Source organism: Myotis lucifugus, unplaced genomic scaffold (genome assembly GCF_000147115.1).
Source record: "Myotis lucifugus unplaced genomic scaffold, Myoluc2.0 scaffold_88, whole genome shotgun sequence".
Classification (NCBI taxonomy): Eukaryota; Metazoa; Chordata; class Mammalia; order Chiroptera; family Vespertilionidae; genus Myotis; species Myotis lucifugus.
In genome coordinates this window covers 4,552,177-4,572,808 of record NW_005871136.1, presented here as the reverse complement: position 1 = coordinate 4,572,808, position 20,632 = coordinate 4,552,177, and the positions used below count along the sequence as shown (strand labels likewise).

The following is a 20,632-nucleotide window of genomic DNA, read 5'->3' as shown; positions in this document are numbered from 1 at the left end:
GAAGGTTGGCGGGGGGGGATTAAGAGCCCAACTAAAGGATTTATATGCATGCCTATAAGATTAACCAATGGACACAAGCCCCGGGGCGGGGGGGGGCGGGGGGTAGGGGTCGGGGGAATGTCAAGGGGGGGAAAAAAGGAGACATATGTAATACTATTTGTAATACTTTAAGAAATAAAAATTATTATTAAAAAAAAAAAAAATCAACCGGTATAAATACAGATGTAACAAGACAATAAAGACCAGAACTTCGCTGGCGATCCTGACCAGAATTTGGCTGGAGATCCTGGCTAGAGATCCTGGCTAGGCTGATGATCAACTAAAAAAAAAGAGTGTGGATAAAGAAAACCCAAGCTATCTAATAGAAGTCAAAAAAGGAGAAATATGCAAATAAAACACATGGTAAATAGCACGAAACAAGATATTAAATAATATTATATATGACTAGAGGCCCGATGCAAGAAATCCATGCAAGAGTAGGCCTTCCTTCCCCCGGCTGCTGGCACGGGCTTCCCTTTGGCACCCAGGACCTGGGCTTCCCTCACAGGCCCAGCTTCGTCTGGAAGGTCGTCCGGAAGAACATCCGGAAAGACGTCTGGTCTAATTAGCATATTATGCTTTTATTATTATAGATGTTCAAATAAGATATAATTATAACCACCATACTTTTAAAATGGGTTAAATTGCCAATTAAAAGATAGTCTCTCAGTGCTGGCCAGGTAGCTCGGTTGGTTGGAATATTTTCCTGATATACCAAGGTTGTGGGTTCAATCCCCCGGTGAGAGCACATACAAGAATCAGCAAATGAATGCATAAATAAGTGGAACAACAAGTTGATGTTTCTCTCTCTCTCTAAAAAATCAATTTTAAAAAATGATAAGCTTGCCCTAGCTGGGTTAGCTCAGTGGATAGAGCATTGGCCTGTGGACCAAAGGGTCCTGGGTTCAATTCTGGTCAAGGACACAGGCTCCTCCCCGACCCAGGCCCAGGCCCAGGCCCAGGTCAGGGCCCGTGCAGGAGGCAACCAACCGATGTGTTTCTTTCATATCAATGTTTCTCTCTGTCTTTCCCTCTCTCTTCCACTCTTCCTAAAAAAGCAATGGAAAAATATCCTTGGGTGAGGATTAACAACAAAAAATAAATAAATAAATAATGATAAGCTTGATCTAGGAATATACAGAATAAAATTTCACCCAACAATTAGAACACAATCTTCTCAAGCACAAATAAAACATATGTGGAAACTGACCATATAGTAATAAACCACAAATTGAGTATCAATAAAAACAAAAAGTCATTATCAGACAGACTGCTCTATGACTATCATGTAATTAAACTGGAAGCCAATTTAAAAAAATGTTTGAACCTAGCCAGCGTAGCTCAGTGGTTGAGTATTGACCTATGAACCAGGAGGTCACGGTTCAATTCCCAGTCCGAACACATGCCCAGGTTTCGGGCTCGATCCTCTGTGTGGGGCATGCAGGAGGCAGCCAATCAATGATTCTCTCTCATCACTGATGTTTCTACCTCTCCCCTCCTTCTTCTCTGAAATTAATAACAATATTTTTTTAAATAATGCAATTAAAAAATACAAAACCTTAGATTGTTTTTTAATGTTTGAAAAATTTAAAATATACTTGTAAATAACTCATAAATAAAAAAATACTACAAATTAGAAAATATCTAGAACTAAATGATACACAAATATCAAAAATCATAGAATCCAGTTAAAGAAGTACTCAAAGGAAAATTTCAGAGCCTTAAATGCCTATATTAGAAAACAAGATGGAGCCCTGGCCAGCGTTTTCAGTGGTTAGAACATCAGCCTGTGGACCAAAATGTGGATTGTATTCCCAGTCAAGGGCATGTACCTGGGTTGAAAGTTCAGTCCTGGGCTAGATAAGGTCCCTTCCTTCCTCCCTTCCTCTCTTAAAATATCCTTAGGTGAGAATTAAACAAACAAACAAACAAACAAATCTAAAAAAAAAAAGGAAAGAAAGAAAGAAAAGGAGATTGAAAAGTCTATAAACATAGGGTCCAGCCCTGGCCAGCCAGGTAGCTCAGTTGGTTAGAGCATCATCTGCATACTCCAAAGTTGTAGTTTCAATACCCAGTCAGGGCACATACAAGAATCAACCAATAAATACATAAATAAGTGGAACAAATTAGTGTTTCGCTCTCAAATCAATAAAATAAATAAATAAACAAAAAAACATAGGGTACATCTCAAGAAGTTAGAAAAATACAAAGCACGCCCAAGGAAATTAGAAGGAAAGATAAAATAGAGAGCAATGGAATAGCAGGGTTGGGGAGGCAATTGACAAAATCAAAAGCTGGTCCTTTGAAAATATATTAATAAAATAAAGCTCTAGCAAGAGTAATCAAGAATAAAAAGAAGCCGAACCGGTTTGGCTCAGTGGATAGAGCGTCGGCCTGCGGACTCAAGGGTCCCGGGTTCAATTCCGGTCAAGGGCATGTACCCTGATTGCGGGCACATCCCCAATGGGGGGCGTGCAGGAGGCAGCTGATTGATGTTTCTCTCTCATCGATGTTTCTAACTCTCTATCCCTCTCCCTTCTTCTCTGTAAAAAATCAATAAAATATATATTAAAAAAAAGAATAAAAAGAAAACAGAAAAGTAACATTAAAAATGAAAAAGGGGATATAATATACAGATAGGAATAGACTGCCTTAAAATATATGCCTTATCAAAACTGACACAATAAAAAAACCTAAATATACCAATGACATTGAAGAACTTGGATCATTAGACAAAAAACGACTTACAAAAAAAAGTCCCAGGCCCAGATAGTTTTACAGGAGAATTTTACATGCAAATTCTACCACGCATTCAAAGTACTGATATTTCTCTTGTCTCTGTTTCCTCCAGATTCATTTTCCTCTCCGCTCTGTGCTCCACAAGGCTAACAAGTCTGGACATGGTTCAGTTGCTTCCTAAACTTTTGGACTTGACCAAAGGGAAGCACCAGTAGGAAGCTGAAGGACAAGATGACAGAGAGGTTGGGATACTTATTATCTTACTATGTAAGGCCACAGTTCTGTGGGATAGCTCCAAGAGCTACAGTTCTCAACAGGTTTGATAATGGCTCCCCCACTGTATGTTCCCGATCTAAAAGCGGTGGTAACAGCTTCCCTCTGTGGCCAGTGTCTGGGTGCTTCACCTGTCCACTCTTTAGTTAAATTTGATTCAATTACCTCTGAGCATGCCATCTGTTTGTAGCCAGAACTCTCATATGCCTTTATACAAACTTTTCCAAAAAAGAAAATACAGCCCTGGCTGGTTTGGCTCAGTGGATAGAGCACTGGCCTGCAGACTGAGGGGTCCCGGGTTCGATTCCGGTCAAGGACACATGCCCAGGTTTCGGGCTCGATGCAGGAGGCAGCCGATCAGTGATTCTCTCTCATCATTGATGTTTCTATCTCTCTCTCTCTCCCTCTCCCTTCCTCTCTGAAATCAATAAAAATATATATTTTTTAAAAAGAAAAAACATATAGCTCTGGCGGGGTGGCTCAATTGGTCAGAACACTGTTCCTTGCTGTCTCTGGGTCATTCCTTCTTCACCGAAACAGATTCCAAAGCTAAAAATCAGCAACACTGGGATTCAAATCTAATACTCTCTCTCTCTCTCCCTCCCCCTCTCTCCCTTCCTCTCTCTAAAATCAATAAACATATCCTCAGGTGAAGATTTTTTTAAAAATGAGTGAACATATATTCTCATTTTAAAGGCTACATTAAACCCTAGCGGGTTTAGCTCAGTGAATAGAGCATCGGCCTGTGAACTGAAGGTTCCCAGGTTCTAACCCGGTCAAGGCATATGCCCCGGTTGGGGGTTCAATCCCTAGGGTGTGCAGGAGGCAGCTGATCAATGACTCTCTCTCATCACTGATGTTTCTATTTCTCTCTCCCTTCCTCTATGAAATCAATAAAAGTATATAAAAAAATAAAGGCTACATTAATCCTATATAATAAAAGGCTAATATGCAAATCGACCAAAAGGCAGAACTATAACTCGAACTGACCAAGCTCAATGCAGGAGCTGCCCCCTGGTGGCCAGTGCACTACCACAGGGGGAGCTCCGCTGAGCCAGAAGCCAGGCTCATGGCTGGCGAGCGCAGCGGAGGTGGAGGACATCCCCCAAGGGCTCCCAGACTGTGAGAGGGCACAAGCCGGGTTGAGGGACACCCCCCACCCCCGTGTGCACAAATTTCATTTCATGCACCGAGCCTCTAGTCATAATAATAAGAGAAGACAACATGAAAATAAAATTATGATATATATGCAAATAAGGTTTGTTTCATCAATATAAGGACAGTTTAACATTACAAAGTCTATTAGTATAATTGACTTCATTAACAAATGAAAGGAGGAAGACCATCTGAATAATGCAAAGGAAAATTTTGATAAAATAGCCATTTGTGATCATTTAACAAATTAAGAATAAAAGAGAATAAAAACTACCTACCAAAGTACACACAACACTTCCAACACAAGAAGCACTCCCTTTAATAGGAGGAAAACAAAGATGCCCATGATTATAGACTCAAATAGATTTTTTAAAAATATATTTCTTTATTGATTTCAGAGAAGAAGGGAGAGGGAGGGAAAGATAGAAACATCAATGATGAGAGAGAACCATTGATCGGCTGCCTCCTGCACACCCCCCACTGGGGATCGAGCCCACAACCTGGGCATGTGCCCTTGGCCAGATTCGAACCTGGGACCCTTCAGTCCACAGGCCGACGCTCCATCCACTGAGCCAAACCAGCTAGGGCTAGACTCAAATAGATTTTTTACTAAAGAAAGTAGACAGCAATCCATAAATAATAAAGAGAAACACATAGGAAGATTTTTAAAAGAAAAGCCATTATATGCAGATGTGATTCTCTTGGACTTTCTCTGTATATAAATGAAATGAAAACTATTAGACCTATAAGAGTTCAACAAGTCTGCTCAAGAAAACTCCAATAATTAAAAAGAAAAAATTAAAGCTACTCTTTACAGTAATAACCAAAAAACTATAAGGTACCTAGTGATAAATCTAACAAACGGGTTTCAAGATCTTAAAAAAATTATGAAGCTTTCTCCAGACATTAAACAACAAAAGGGGCTACATTTACTGATCACTTACTATCTGCTAGGCACTGTTTTGAGTGATGTAAATATGCCAATAAACTCATTTAATTCCTACAGTAGTCCCATATGGTATATATAATTATCATTATCCTCACTTTAGAGCTGCAAGATTAAGTCACTTGCCTAAGATTCCTGCCGGAAGCTGGTCCATCCGTGCTGCTTGACATAGTCGCTGCAGGGAAGAAACATCTGCACAGCATATGTTTCAAGGGACCTGGGGTATATGGCATACTGTTCTTAATATGTTTGCTCCCCTTCTTAGCGCTATGTGTTTTAACCAAGGTCACCTCTCCGAGAAAGGTTGTTTCCCCAGGTGGGGATTTTTCCCTGGAGTTAGGGGATTAACAGGACTAAGGAAGGGAATCAGTAAAACCCCTTAACTAAGTGCCAGGCTGGTAGTTAATCACTTTACGAACAATCACACTTAAACTACATAATCTTTACTTAGGATAATCTCCTTCAGTTACTTCCTTGTAGCTTAACAGAACAATAGAGTAGTGACCTTGGAATGGAGATAACAAACGCCCTAACCTTTGGAATAGAATAGATAGGGTTAAAATCAAATGTTATAAATACAGATTTCACAGGAGAATAAAGAGAGAACCTCGCTATGCTGATCAACTGAACACTGTCTCTGGGTCATTCCTTCTTCGCCGACCGTCCACACCTTTGGGAACCCCTGGACCTGCTGGGGCTGGACCCCAACAGATTCCAAAGCTAAAAATCAGCAACACTGGGATTCAAATCTAATACAGTCTGGCTCTGAGCCTGCAACCTTAACCACAACTCCACATTGCCTCTCATAAGAGTGAGGTGCCCATTCCTCCCATGAAGGCACCTCTGGCTCAGCCAACCCAAGCCTCCATTCTCATGTCATGAACTCTCCTGCCTACAGCCGTGAGAAGACCCTCAACTGAAGGGCAAGAAGCCCTTCCTTCTCTCAACGGAAGGGATCAGAGCACAAACCTGGGGAGCAGGGGTTGGGACTAGATCTACTGTCGTCCACATAAGGATACAGGACAACGCTGATGAAAGCAGATCTCAGTATTAGGCCTAATTACTTCTTCAGCCACCATGCCAATTGTAAGATCAGGTGGTTTTCCCATTCCCAGGAGCAGGTCAATGTAGATCCTCAGACTTTAGAAGTTTCAATTCTTACTTAAGACATTAAGCTGCTTTGCAGAGTTAAGAACTTAATGGACTTTCAACTCTTTATGTTTTTCTAATAACATTTAAAGATTCTGGATAACGAAGATGAAATATTTAATTTATTTATACAAATTTTGCAACTTTTCTGTGAGTCCAAAATTAAAGTTTTTAAAAACATTTTAAAAATCTATTCTTTTATTTCTGTAAGTCCACTTCCATCAGATTCATGAGTAGACTCAATGTTAGAGTTGGCAATTGATAAATTCAACGTAATTCCAACAAAATATCCTAACGAGTTTTTCTGCAGAGAAGTTGACAAAGCTGTTTCTAAAATTTAACTGGAAGCAAAATGTACCCAAAATAGCTATCCAGTTTTGTTGTTTTTATTGTTGTTGTCTGTAACATACAGAATTGTTTATTCTGCTGTTTGCAATACAAAGACATAGGGAAATGTTATTGTTTGTGCAATATAGTAGGGGGGGGAATTCGAAACTGCCCATTAGGGTCAGTTTGCCAGATGTCCTGTCATTAAGAATACCAGCTATAAACACAGCAGTTCCCCCGCAGTTTGTACTTCGTTTTGTTGATTCTATCCGGATTCTGTATTTGTTCCCTAGAAAGCTTCATTCAGACAGCAGAGCTTTGAAAAAGAATAAATAACAAGATGAAAGGATTTGCCCTTCCACATGGCAAGACAAAACTACAGTAATTAAGAAAGTATTAGCACATAGATAGACAAATTGACCAATGGAACAGAACAAAAAGCCCAGGAACAAATCCGTGCCTGGAAGGAAACTTGGTATATGATAGAGGTGGCTTGCAAATCAGCAGAAAGACCTTACTTACCATTCCTCACTTGTTGGTGGGAGAGCTGGTTATTCATATGGGAAAGGAAAATATATCCTTATCTGACAATTTAATTCCATACGAATTAAGAACTTAAATATGAAAGGCAAATTTAAAAACTTTTAGAATGATATATAAAATTATATGTTTATAACCTCAAGAAAAGAAAATCTTCCGTAAGACACAAAATACACAATCCATAAGAGAAGATACTGAAATATTCAATTATATTAAAATTGTTAGCCATAAGAAATCACAAAGAGAGTAAAGAGATAATCCACAAACTAGGAGAAACACATCTGCATTATATATGACAAAGAATTATTAGACCGCCCTGGCCAGGTAGCTCAATTGGTTAGAGGGTCATTCCCATACGCCAAGGTTGTGGGTTCCATTTCCGGTCAGGCCACATACAAGCACCCAATGAATGCATAAATAAAAAGAACAACAAAGCAATGTCTCTCTCCCTCTCTCTCTCCAAAATCAATTTTAAAATTTTTAAAATAAATTTTAAAAAATTATTATCCCAATACAAAACACAAATTCATATAAACTAGTAAGAGAAGGATGAACCATCCAATATAAACATGGGTAAAAGACATGAACAAGCATTTCATAGGAGAGGAAACATGATGATTAAGTATACAATATTAATATTAATTTGTGTAAATACATATCACCAAATATACAAACAACATCATAATGATATACTATTTCTTTTTTTAAAATATATTTTTATTGGTGTCAGAGAGGAAGGGAGAGGGAGAGATAGAAATATCAATGATGAGAATCTTGATTGGCTGCTTTCTACATGCCCCCTCCTGGGGATGGAGCCCACAACCTGGGCATGTGCCCTTGACCGGAATCGAAATCGAACCTGGGACCTTTTAGTCCGCAGGCCAATGCTCTATCCATTGAGCCAAACCAGCTAGGGCTGATATACCATTTCACACCCACCGGAACTTGACAAAAATTAAACTATGACAATATCAAGTTTTGTCAAGGTCATGAAACAAGTGAAAATATGCTATTTGGAGAGTGTAAATTGGTACCAACACATTGGAGATCTACTGGGCAATATTTAATTAAGAGTTAAAGCTATATATACCCTATGACCCAGCTATTTCCTGACTAAGGATGTACCCTAGAAATACTCTCATTCAAGTATATAAGGAAATAGGAAAGCATTCTCAAAGCAATTGAAAATAACGTTAATATCCATTGACAGGATAATGGATCTATAAATGGTGGTATTTGTGGTATATTCATATAATAGAGTACAGCAGTGAAAATTAATGTGGCAGAACAATAAGTACTACAATGGATTTATAGATCTCAAATCCCTTTTGAGGAACATACATATGGATGTGAAAGGATAGAGACATTACGATAAAGTTTATATAAATTAAATGAATACTGTTTTGGATAGTAATATGCAGTAAAAATGTGAACATATATAGGATGATAAACAGGAGAGTCTGGGCAGTGGTTACCTTTGGGGAGGGAAGGTGAAAAAACAGAAATTGGGGAGGGCACATACAATTACATCTGTAATGTCTTATTTATTTATTAATCTGGTAGGTAAAGTACATTATCTCTTTTGAATGCCTTAAATAGCTCATTTTTTAAAAAGATTCCAAGAGATCTGAGCTTCTATTCAGTTATACCACTATTTGATTTCCTGAAATGTAAAAATGAAATCAGATTTGAAATAGCACAAACCCCTGTGACTTTCCCGTTTTGCCACTACAGCAATGAAACTTTGCAGTTCAACTCATAAAAGTGAATGGACAGGAAAAGGAAGGGTCAGGCTCCAGCCTGGATCCCATGACAGGACATACCCTGAGGCCTCTCACGGAAAAGAAAGGCAGGAAAGTAACTCCTGCTTTTTTATAAAAGTGATAATCACTTTTTCTTTAAATGTTTCAACTCCTGAGGCAAGATACTTTGTAACTAATTATACTAGCAGTTAAAAATGTTGAGCCTCCATTATAACCTAAGAAAATTAATCCTCTCGGAACAAATTAATCCTCTCAGAACAGAGGTTCCAATTGCTTTTTCCTTGTTTAAAAGAGTTGGTTAAAGTCATCTTTGAAGGATGTCTGTATAATCCTACAGACCTCAGATCTCAAGGCCCAGAACCCCCCTCCCAGTTTGTGCTTATGTCCTTTTCCTCATTACGTCATTGCTGGCTCTTAGGCATCAAACACCAACTTCCTGTTCCCCTTTATTGAACTCCGGAGACTTGGAACTGGTAAGAGGCTTTGAAGAAAAGTACAAAGCCAGGAAAACACGGAATGGAGACAGCTATGACTTTCCGAAGAAAAGCAAATCTTAACCCAGTTGTAATGATCTTTCAGACTTTGCTGTCGGTAGCTTTCATAAGACAGTGGTTCAGACATGAGGACGAAGAATTGTAAATCATTGAAGTTGGCAGCAATCAAACTCAGGTTTGGGCGGACACGCATTTTGTTTGTTGATGTCATAATCCTGGCTTGTTCTGAACTCTTAATATCTCTAGCCTTTCCTTTTCACCATCCTACAAAGAGACTGAGTGATGTTCACTTTGGGTGTCATTCTAAGTGTTTACTAGACCTAAAATCTTAAGAGCACAGATGACCTTGAATGAATCCTTTCTTTGTAAAGTACCAAGAGCCAGACCACTATTTCACAATATGGAAAAAATTTCACACTCATGACTCTTAAATTCTCATCATTAGGTCCAGAGCCATCCCTTAATCCAGAAATATGCTTTTCCTGCAAATGACCTTAGGCCTTCTGACCCAAGGCCTCAGTCTCATGACCCTATTATATACTACAGTGGTGTTTTAATGGACTGAGTCTGAATGTTGAGACTCCAATCTCATTGGTCATGCTACGGTGGCAATTCACTGAGCACAGGCTTCCCCATTCTATTCTGCTGTCCTGCACTTTGAATTCAGGGCTCACAGTCAGAAGGAAAGCACCAGAGTTCTGATATGGCAGTCTCTGGTTATGTTCCACCAAGGGATTTATCATCCACAACCCACTCAACTCCCTCCCCCAACAGCTACCAAAAATTCCCCTGGTGAGAAATGCTATTATGAGAAGGAGTGCCTGCTTTGTGACTCACACTGTTTCATTAAAAAGATTTTTTTTTTGCAAACAGAATTTCAGTAGAAGAATCCAAAGGTTTTCCAAAGCCACACCAAACACAGAACAGCTCATAATACTATTTTTTTAAAGGCCTGCTACTTCATAGGAAATCCCTCTACCTCAAAATACTGGAGAAGCTTAGATTCACTATCCTTTTATGTTGCACTTGCCTCTGAGCTGAGAGAGGAGGTAGGAAATGGATCAATTAAATACAGCTAACATGACTGGGCTTGTTAGAAATTAAGACAGAAGGCAGCTAGTGTGCAAACCAGCCCACATCACAGGTCTTAAGACTTCCCATAGATCTCAAGGATAACTGGCTATAATGGTTTGACTGGTTCAGCCATATCTGACTAGGACGGAAAAAATATAACAACATGTGGTATACATGGGTATTTAGTGATGCTCATTACAGTAGTGGGCAGTGTTACAAAAAAGTTTCTTTGGTCCAGCTGGAGTGGCTCAGTTGGTTGAGCATCATCCTGTGCACCAAAAGATTATGGTTCGATTCCCAGCCAGGGCACATACCTGGGTTGCAGGTTCCAGTCCCTATTGGAGCTGGTGCGGAAGGCAACCAATTGATGATTCTCTCTTTCTCTCTCCCCTTTCCTCTTCTCTAAGCATGTCCGTGGGTGAGGATTTTTTTTAAAAAGTGTCTTTGAAAAGCTGACTTAGATGGTATTTATTATACCTTAGAGGGTATTAAAAGTATAAATGATCTAAGTAGAACAGAACAATATTACAGAAAGTAATTTGTATTTATGGTAGACCAAGTACTTCATTGGTTTAGGTTGGACTCGCTCAAATCTTCTTAGGATTCCCAGAGTACTTGAGCAGGCCTCAGGATGAAAGAATCTTAACAGCTCTCCCTAAGGAAAAACACCTCAGCAGGGCAAAGGAAAAAAAAAGGGGGGGGGCGGAGGAGATGACTTGAGATGGAAAAGATCTCCAAAGAGCTGAGAAATATGGACAAAATGACCAAGCTGGCTGGGATCTAGGGTCTTGGATTCTCCTGCTACATCTGTCCCAAATCATCTGGGTGACTCCATATCTAAGTTTCTCCACCTGCTAACAAATCAACTTTGACATTAAAAGATACTGTACTGTATTACAGAGGGGAGGCATGGTTTATTTAACTATACTTTTTTGAGGGCTAAAGGTACTACCAACAAGAAACTTGGAGCCATGTTATGACAAGTTTAATGCCTTAAGATCAAGATGGCTGCATATTCCTAAATGTAAGGTGAGGTTTCTCCAAAAATTATCCTTCAGAAATCAAGGTATCACCTATAGCCGAAGTCTGCATAAAGTCCCTCAGTATGGACCATTCTTTAATTTATAAATACTCAACTATAACACATATTTAATAATTATTCCAGGAGAAATGACATTTCAGTCACTAGTGCTGGCTATCACAAACAAGGCCTTAAAAATTACTTAAAATGACATGAAAATGGCAATGTTGTGGAGCTCAGAGACATACACTTAGAAGATCAAAGAGGAAAATTATTCCTTATATTTTCTTATGGGTTTTTGTGACTTGGGATAAATTTTACAGAGACAGATTACAAAAGTGGTGGATCGTGCTTTTAGAAAGCAGTGTTGAACAATCAGAAAGGAAAGTGGCTCCAGGGATGAAAAAGATCCCGAAGTCAAAGATATACATGAAGAGTTTGAAAAACAGTTTTTCTTTTGATATTCTCATTGAGAAGATAAATGACCACTTGTATTGGAACATATGAAAAATTCCTTAGTAGACACTTGACTGGAACCACAAAGAAAAGATCACCTGTCCCAGCTCAGAACTAGGGTATAGGAAAGAATGAATAGTGTGAGTGAAGAGTAGAGAGGATATAACATCCATGTAACAGACTTATGAACAAAACCCTAAATTTGTTTGTTTATTCAACCAAGGCACTGATAAAGAAGGTAAAATCTTCCACAAGCTGCAATATTCCAACTCTTAAGGAGAAAGCAAAGATTCTTAGGAATGTGGACCTGATAGGGGTTCTAGGGAAAGTCACCTCACAGGATGATCTATCTGAACAGAAATTCCTAACTGGGCAGGTCTTGGTGAGTAGTCAGGCTCCAGGCATATAACCTCTTTACTTATCTTTGCCTTAAGCAAGGCCTGTCCATTGTTCCTGTGCATCTAGGTTAACACACCTTTAAATGTCTCTTTTCAGACCCTTCCTTCTAAAGCCACCCTCCAGGGATCACAGAATCTTAGCTATCATGTAATCTGATCCCCAGCTTGCTTTCTCCCACCTTCAGGTAATCTTCCTTTTAAGGTTCCTTCAGTTCCAAATGCATAGAAGAGAGCTGCAAAATATTATTTCTTGGAAGCATTTATCTCAGCCTGTTGAGATGTTGCTTTCAGGTGTATCTTCTGTATGGCTCAAATACATTTTCTAAAAATTCTCTACAGGTTTGGATGTTCTTACGTCAACAGAAAGAACAAAGTAATGTTAATCATCCTTCTAATAAATACATATTCCCATCACCTAGCACAGGTCCTAGAATACTGGAGGCACTCAATAAATACTTGAATAAATGAATGTCTTAGCTCAATAGACCTACACACACACACACACACACACACACACACGTCTCATACTTTTGGGTCAGGTAAGAGAAAAGGAAAGAGGTATTCTGTCCACTTAAAGTCTGGATTCATCCTAAGATCTTGACTTGTCTATCTGGCTGGGGATATATAACTCAGTAAGCTCCTCTGTAGCACAAGTAGCTAAAGGCAGCAGCTGTGCCATAGAAGAAAAATCAGGGGGAAGACAGCACAGAAGGAAAGGGGACATTGCCACAATTAACTTCTGTTTGGAGCAACTTCAATTCTCAGGACCAAGGCAGATTGGCTTAGGCCTATCTGTAGGAGAAAACTGCTTAGCTCCATGTAAAAGAAAACCATCAAATAATGAACAATGCTCTTACTGGGTCAATCTACCCTCTGGGAGCAAATGAAAAGATTTGTATGCATCCTGCTTAGGAAAGATCTGCCTGGTTTAGTAATATTAAAAATAATGCTAATGGATCCACCCAAAAAATTAAGAGTTCTTTTTCTGAATTCTATATCCATCATGGAGTTGAGGTTCAGATATAAATGGTCCTACATTTTCAGGATAATTTGCAAATTGAGATTCTTGGGTCTCTCGTTAGGTGTACTGAATTCTGGGAGTGAGGTCCAGTCATCTGCATTGTTAACGAGCCCCCTATATTGGGCAGAGTCAAGTTTGAATACCCTTTGAACCATTTACAGAAAAGAGCTCATTTGTATCTGCCTCCTTATTATAGACCCAAGAGTGCATTAGGCATTCTTACCATGCCTCCTCTAACTTGGTTTTTACAGGGACCCAGTGAATTCCCTCTTCCTCTTTATTCCCAAGAGAGGAAAGTGGTATCTCAAATCTAACAACTCTGGGGAGATCTCGAGGTAAACAGGCTCATCTAGAAACTACCCAAGCTGCTGCTTTACGATTAAACATGGTTCTTTATTTGCTTCCTACTTGAGGGTTGGTCTTCAGGTTATTCATTTACACCCACAACTCACCCTTTATCAATATCAGGAACTGAAACACTGGAGTCAAGAATAAACCTGTGTGCTGTTATGAACAAAAAATTCAAAAATAAAAACTGCTGGATCGGGTGGCTCAGTTGGTTGGAGCATCATCCCATACACCAGTGATGGCGAACCTTTTGAGCTCAGTGTGTCAGCATTTTGAAAAACCCTAATTTAACTCTGGTGCTGTGTCACATATAGAAATTTTTTGAGCCCTAACCAGTTTGGCTCAGTGGATAGAGCGTCAGCCTGCGGACTGAAAGGTCCCAGATTCGATTCCGGCCAAGGGCATGTACCTTGGTTGCGGGCATAACCCCAGTAGGAGGTGTGCAAGAGGCAGCTGATCAATGTTTCTCTCTCATCGATGTTTCTAACTCTCTATCCCTCTCCCTTCCTCTCTGTAAAAAATCAATAAAATATATTTTTTTTTAAAAAAAATTTTTGATATTTGCAACCATAGTAAAACAAAGACTTATATTTTTGATATTTATTTTATATATTTAAATGCCATTTAACAGAAAAATCAACCAAAAAAATGAGTTCGCGTGTCACCTCTGACACGCGTGTCATAGGTTCGCCATCACTGCCATACACCAAAAGTTGCAGGTTCAATTTTGGAGTCAGGGCATCTAGGTTGTGAGTTTGATTCCCCGACAGACGGTTCTCACATCAGTGTTTCTCTCTCTCTAAAATCAATAAAAACATATCCTCAGGTGAAGGATAAAAAAACACAAACTGCTGGATGTATGAAGTCCCTCCTCATATTCAAGTCTATATAGCCACAGTAATCACTAGGAACCATTTGATTCAGACTAGACCATGGCAAAGCTTGAAAAAGAAACAGATGGAAATTTACACTGAGTCATCATTCTAAAGACTGGGATTAGGATTTAGGTTTTGAGTTGACTTCAAGATTCAGCAACCCATTATCATTAAAACACCCCTACTTAAGGCTTTGTAGGACTAGGACCTATTTAAGTTACCACCACTTCCCTATGAAGTTTTTTTTCAATTTTGAAACTGTCACCAAAGAAGTTTAGTTTTAGAATTAGGTTTTCCAAAATGTTAATGCCCAATAAGCTTGGGTTGAATATCACATTAGTAAAATATAAAGCATGTTCCTTTTCCCAAAAGGTATTAGAGTAGCATTTGTTTGGTTAAAAGTGGCCTGGCTCAGAGTCCTTGTGACATATTTGGGGTGTGTCTTTGTTTAGTAGCAAAATGTACACATCCCATAAAGCAAACACTTTAAGAGTGAAAAATCTCTGTTTTTTGCAAGACCTTTCAAACCCCAATGAGTAAGAGTTAACTGTGAACTTCAAGAAATTCTCTTCTCCTCAGGGGAACTTCTTTTATTTTATAGAAAATAAGCCCTTATGCCCTGGCCAGTGTGGCTCAGTTGGTTGGAACATCATCTCATACACAAAAAGGAGGTGGGGGATTCGATTCCAGGGCACATACCCAGGTTGCAGGTTTAATCCCAGGTCAGGACACATGCGGGAGGCAGCCCATTAATGTTTCTCTCTCACAATTATCTTTCTTTTCTCTCTCTCTCCCTTCCTCTCTCTAAAAATCATTTATTTTTATGAAAAGGTCAAAGAAAAAATAAAAGCCCTCATGGTGAATAGAGAAATCCAAACTCTGCTTTAAAAAAAAGTCTTCATTTAAAAAAAGAAAAAGTCTTCATTAAGAATAGAACTTAAGCCCTAGCCGGTTTGACTCAGTGGATAGAGTGTTGGCCTGCGGACTGAAGGGTCCCAGGTTCGATTCTGGTCAAGGGAACATGCCCAGGTTGCAGGCTTGATCCCCAATGGGGGGGTGTGCAGGAGGCAGCCGATCAATGATTCTCTCTTATCATTGATGTTTCTATCTCTCTCTCCCTCTCTCTTCCTCTCTGAAATCAATAAAAATATATATTTTAAAAAAAACAGAACTTCTACAGGGCAGGGGACCCATCATTCTCTTTGGAGACCACAGAATGCTTTCCCTTCTTCAGAAACCATGTGAAGGACCATTACCTTTAGCACACCTATGGTGAGGCACAAAAAGGCTTTCTGGTCCACTCCAATAGAGTTGGCAACTCTCCCTAATTATTTAAGAATGGAGAAAAGTAATTAACTTGAGAACCCTAGAGCGGCAGCAAAATAGAATGAGGCATCCTGCTAGCATGTTTAAAGACTTATGAAAAGTCACCTTCTATGAACCCCAGTTGATGGCTTGGTGACAACAGAGAATAGCTTAGATTTTTCTGAATGTACATGTGTATTCATACAAATGACTAACAAGTTGGAGTGAAAGCCTCAATGACCAGCCATTTTATAGAAGGATCCAGAAAACAGGCAACCTCTTCCTTCCCACATGGTGGGTCCTCTATGTTTTTTCCCCACATCTAGAAATCCATATTCTGAGATAAATGGGGTACTATTAGAAACACCTTACAGCAAAACTTACATTTTATTTTTTTTAAATATATATTTTATTGATTTTTTTACAGAGAGGAAGGGAGAGGGATAGAGAGCTAGAAACATCGATGAGAGAGAAACATCAATCAGCTGCCTCCTGCACGCCCCCCATTGGGGATGTGCCCGCAACCAGGGTACATGCCCTTGACTGGAATCAAACCCGGGACCCTTGAGTCCGCAGGCCGACGCTCTATCCACTGAGCCAAACCGGTTCGGCCAAAACTTACATTTTAATGTGGAAAGGAATGGACTCTCTAACTCTGATCCGATAAAGCAGTTCTTCTCAATAGCACTCATTATTATGATCTGTCCATCAATTCAGGTCAGATTTCAGTAGAGAGCATTTTGGGGAAACAGTCCACACAAGTCTAAATCTCAATGCCCAACAAATTCTGAGATGAAAGAAGGCTGAGAACTATAGAAGTGCCCCAAAGGAACACCACTTTCCATCTGTATGTTATTTGGCTTTTCTAAACACTATCTCAGTAGACCCAACAAGGTAAGCAGGATAGATAGTACCCCATCTTACAGGTGAAGAAATGGGGACTCTGAGGCTAAATGACTCACTTGCCCAAGGCCACAAGTAGACAGTTAATTAGTAGCTCTATCAGGAAATGAGCACAGTCATCTGACTCACAGGCCAGTGCAATTTCCAGGACCCTGTCAGTTTCCTTACGCTTTAGGATGAGACAGTAGAGCAGCGGTTCTCAACCTGTGGGTCGCAACCCCTTTGGCGGTCGAACGACCCTTTCACAGGGGTCGCCTAAGACCATCCTGCATATCAGATATTTACATTACGATTCGTAACAGTAGCAACATTACAGTTATAAAGTAGCAACGAAAATAATTTTATGGTTGGGTCACAACATGAGGAACTGTATTTAAAGGGCCAGAAGGTTGAGAACCACTGCAGTAGAGTGTAATGGTTAAGAGCCAGGTCTAACTCTGGCAGGACCTTCATTCCAATCCCAGCTCCACCACTTACTTCACTGACATCTATATTCTGTGCCCAAGAAGAGTTCCAAAGCACCCTGAAAACACAAGCAAGATGCCTTGGCCTGTGTGGCTCAGTTGGATGGGCATCATTCGGTGCACCAGAAAGTTTGTTGGTTCGATTCCCAGTCAGGGCATATGCCCAGGGTATGAGCTCGGTCCTGGTAGGGGTTGTGCAGGAGGCAGTCAACCTTGATGTTTCTCTCTCTAAAAAATAATCAATAAACTATTTAAAAAACAAAACACAAGCAAGAGCACCAACTTCCAGGCTTCTAGTCAACTGCGCACCAAAATCCTTATCCTTATGCCTTTATGACACAAAAGCAAAAACTGCTCGGACCTTACTCAAAGGCTCCAAAATAGAAATGAGTCTTTTTATAATAATGAACAAGAGAGGAAGAGGGATGTTCTGGAAGGAAGATCCCCCTGGCTTACCCACAAAAAGGGAGACAGAAGCGTGGAAATATGAAGGTTCATCTCAAATAAACTGCACAGGAAAAACTAATTACTTTATTTGAATAAAAGATCACATTCTTAAAGCAGTGGTTTTCCATCCAGGTGGTACCCCCCCCCACCCCCCACTCCCCAAGTCCCTACAAAGATCATTTGGAAATTCCTGAGGGCATTTAGTGGGCAGGGCCAGGTATGCTCAATGTTTTGCAAAAGGACAGGATGGCCCTATAAAGAAAGTTATTACCCAAAATGTTAGTAGCAGCCCCCAACACATGCTTTAATAGTAATTCCCATGGTTCGGTGGCTCTTCCTACCCTGACCACAATTGGATGAAAAGAAAACTAAGATTTCACAGCTGAAGAATCTGAAATTTTGGAATCCAATTATAAGCTCACAACTCCAGCATGAAACCTGGTGGTGGAATAAGGAAAAAGAAGTTTCTAGTAAAAGATAGAGAAGAAATTTTAGTTAACAGGGAACTCCTTCCCCAGACAAGCCTCTATAAACAGCGGTTCTCAACCTGTGGGTCGCGACCCCTTTGGGGGTCGAACGACCCTTTCACAGGGGTCGCCTAAGACCATCGGAAAACACATATATAATTACATACTTTTTTGTGATTAATCACTATGCTTTAATTATGTTCAATTTGTAACAATGAAATTGGGGGTCACCACAACATGAGGAACTGTATTAAAGGGTCGCGGCATTAGGAAGGTTGAGAACCACTGCTCTATAAGATTATATTTGTTTTATAATACACAAAATTCTGTGATTTTGGAGAAACTTCTTACAGTGCTTTTCAATTTAAAACCAGATACTAATGACAGTTTCTTTAAAAAAAACTTAACCAAATCATCTCACAAACACAGATGACTCTTTCTGGACCAAATTTTATAAGACAGATTGTTAATTTCAAAATTTTTAAAGCTCATCAAATGTCTAATAGTGCCAAAGGCAGTCAGTCTTGCCTGGTATCCCATTCAGGGCAGAGTTTGATGCAAGTCAGAGAAGCCTGTTCAAATAATAAAATACCATCCTAGCAATTCAAAAGCCACTTTCAAGTGTTACCTGTCATCCATCAGTCACTATTCCTCCCCCTCAAATAAAATTATTTCACAAATTAAAGTTTATAGAATTGAAAAAAAGAAATCCAGACTCTTCCAAAAAATAAAGGCCAATTAGTAAACAGCGGCCGCACACCTCTTTTGACTAATTTTCTAGAAGCCTAACCTGGCTTCTCAGGTTAGCGGAGCAGACAGACCTGTTTTCCTCCCAGACGCTGTTTTCCTCCCAGACGCTCCTGCCACTCACAGCCTGGGAAATCCTCCTCCAGCTTTTCGCTGGCCTGTTACCAGAAGTTCACATCGCGAATTCATCCAGATTCTCTGGATCTTCCTCTTCCCCTGTCATGCACCCACAGCCTGGCAATAAAATCTCACCTCTCTGTTCCAAGAGGATGCAGATGATCTGGAAGACCAAGCACTTAGCATGGAGGGGAAGAAAGGAAGATGGGAAGGGATGGGAGAGTCACTGAGCCAAGCCTACTGCATGCAGCACGGGAACCAGAGCCCTGGTCCTGCAAAGCCTGGGAGGGAGGGAGGCTCCCTGGCTGGGCCTCCATTCAGCAGGCCACACCTGTCTACGCCAACAGCCTGCTAGCTGCTCCATTTTAAACAATTCAAACAGACCTCCAGCCGGGGGGCAAAATTCAACAGCCCTCTGTTCCAGCTAGAGAGTGAGCGCCCTAATCCAACCACCACTTGGCTCCGATTTTATTTCTCTTCACACTCTTTGTTTGGGAGACGCCACTTGGTCAAACTGGACCTGTCTGTCTGGTAAGGGTGAGGGAGGCCCAACGCTGCAGTTACAGAAGGAAAGCCCCGGGGCTGACTTGCCCTAAGTCAGGCCAGACCTCTTCTCTGAGGACGGTGATGCCGGTAAGAGGGATTCCAATAGGCAGGTTTCATTCACTCTGCCCATCCACAAGTGGGTCAAGTCCTAAAACGCCCGGCTCCACGGCCTCACAGAAAACCTCCCTCCTTTCTAAAGGTTCGGTATCCAATCGGTCCCTTGGCTTCGGGAACCCAGGGGACAGCAGACAGACTCTGGCCGTGCACTCTCCGTCCACACGTTCGCACGCGCGCCCAGGTTTGGGGCGCCCCAGCACGCCCTTCCTTGCACTCCACCCTCCGGGGCCCCCTCCACCACCCGCGGACTCACCGCTGTGCGAGCTGAACCACCTGGGTGCGATGTGCAGAGGTAGAGCATCCGCCAGCGAGGCTCGGGAGCCCAGGTACAGCATCCCGTCTCTATGGTGACCGCCGCCGGTCTCCTGGTAACCATTGCCTTGGGCATAGGTGGATCCGTCCGATGCGGACCCTCCGCCGCTGGGCGCCCGCTCCGAGTCGCCGGTCCCACGAGAGGCGGGGGTGTAGAGGCCAAAGGGCACCCCTCCGGCCGTGCTGGGGTCCATGCCCATGCCCGCCACCGAGCTGACCGAGCGGCTGCGCAGCCCCATGGCCCCGCCGCCCGCCCGGTAGTGCCCAAAGTGGGGCGCCCCTCCCGGCGGGGGCACGGCGCTGTCATCCGTGGAGACGCCCGGGAAGGGCCCCCGGGACCGGGCCGCCGTGCTCTGCTTGCCCCCCATGCTCGCCCGGGCCCCGATGGGGCGGGAACCTGGAGGCCGAGGCCCTCCCCCACTTCTCAGCGGCGGGGAGAGGGCTGGGCGAGCATAAAGGGGAAGGGAGTCAAAAAGGAGATCGGGAGGGGGAAAAAGAAAAAGAAAAAAGGAAACCGCGGGGCGGGAGCGGCAGGCGGGCGGGGAGCCCAAACTAAGAATTTAAAACGATCCGAGCCAAGCGCATGTTT

General features: G+C 41.4%; 1 protein-coding gene across 2 annotated transcripts in view; it reads right to left on the bottom strand.

The window, feature by feature from the left end:
- Nucleotides 1-20,626, bottom strand: part of ZNRF1 (zinc and ring finger 1) — a 97,937-nt gene extending 77,311 nt beyond the window's left edge. For both annotated transcript variants that reach the window (XM_006091232.2, XM_006091231.3), the window contains exon 1: nucleotides 19,985-20,626. In XM_006091232.2, coding sequence (XP_006091294.1) covers nucleotides 19,985-20,411 — 427 coding nt within the window. In that variant the 5' untranslated portion in view covers nucleotides 20,412-20,626. The remainder of the gene's footprint in view (nucleotides 1-19,984) is intronic.
- Between the last annotated feature and the right edge of the window lie 6 nt (nucleotides 20,627-20,632).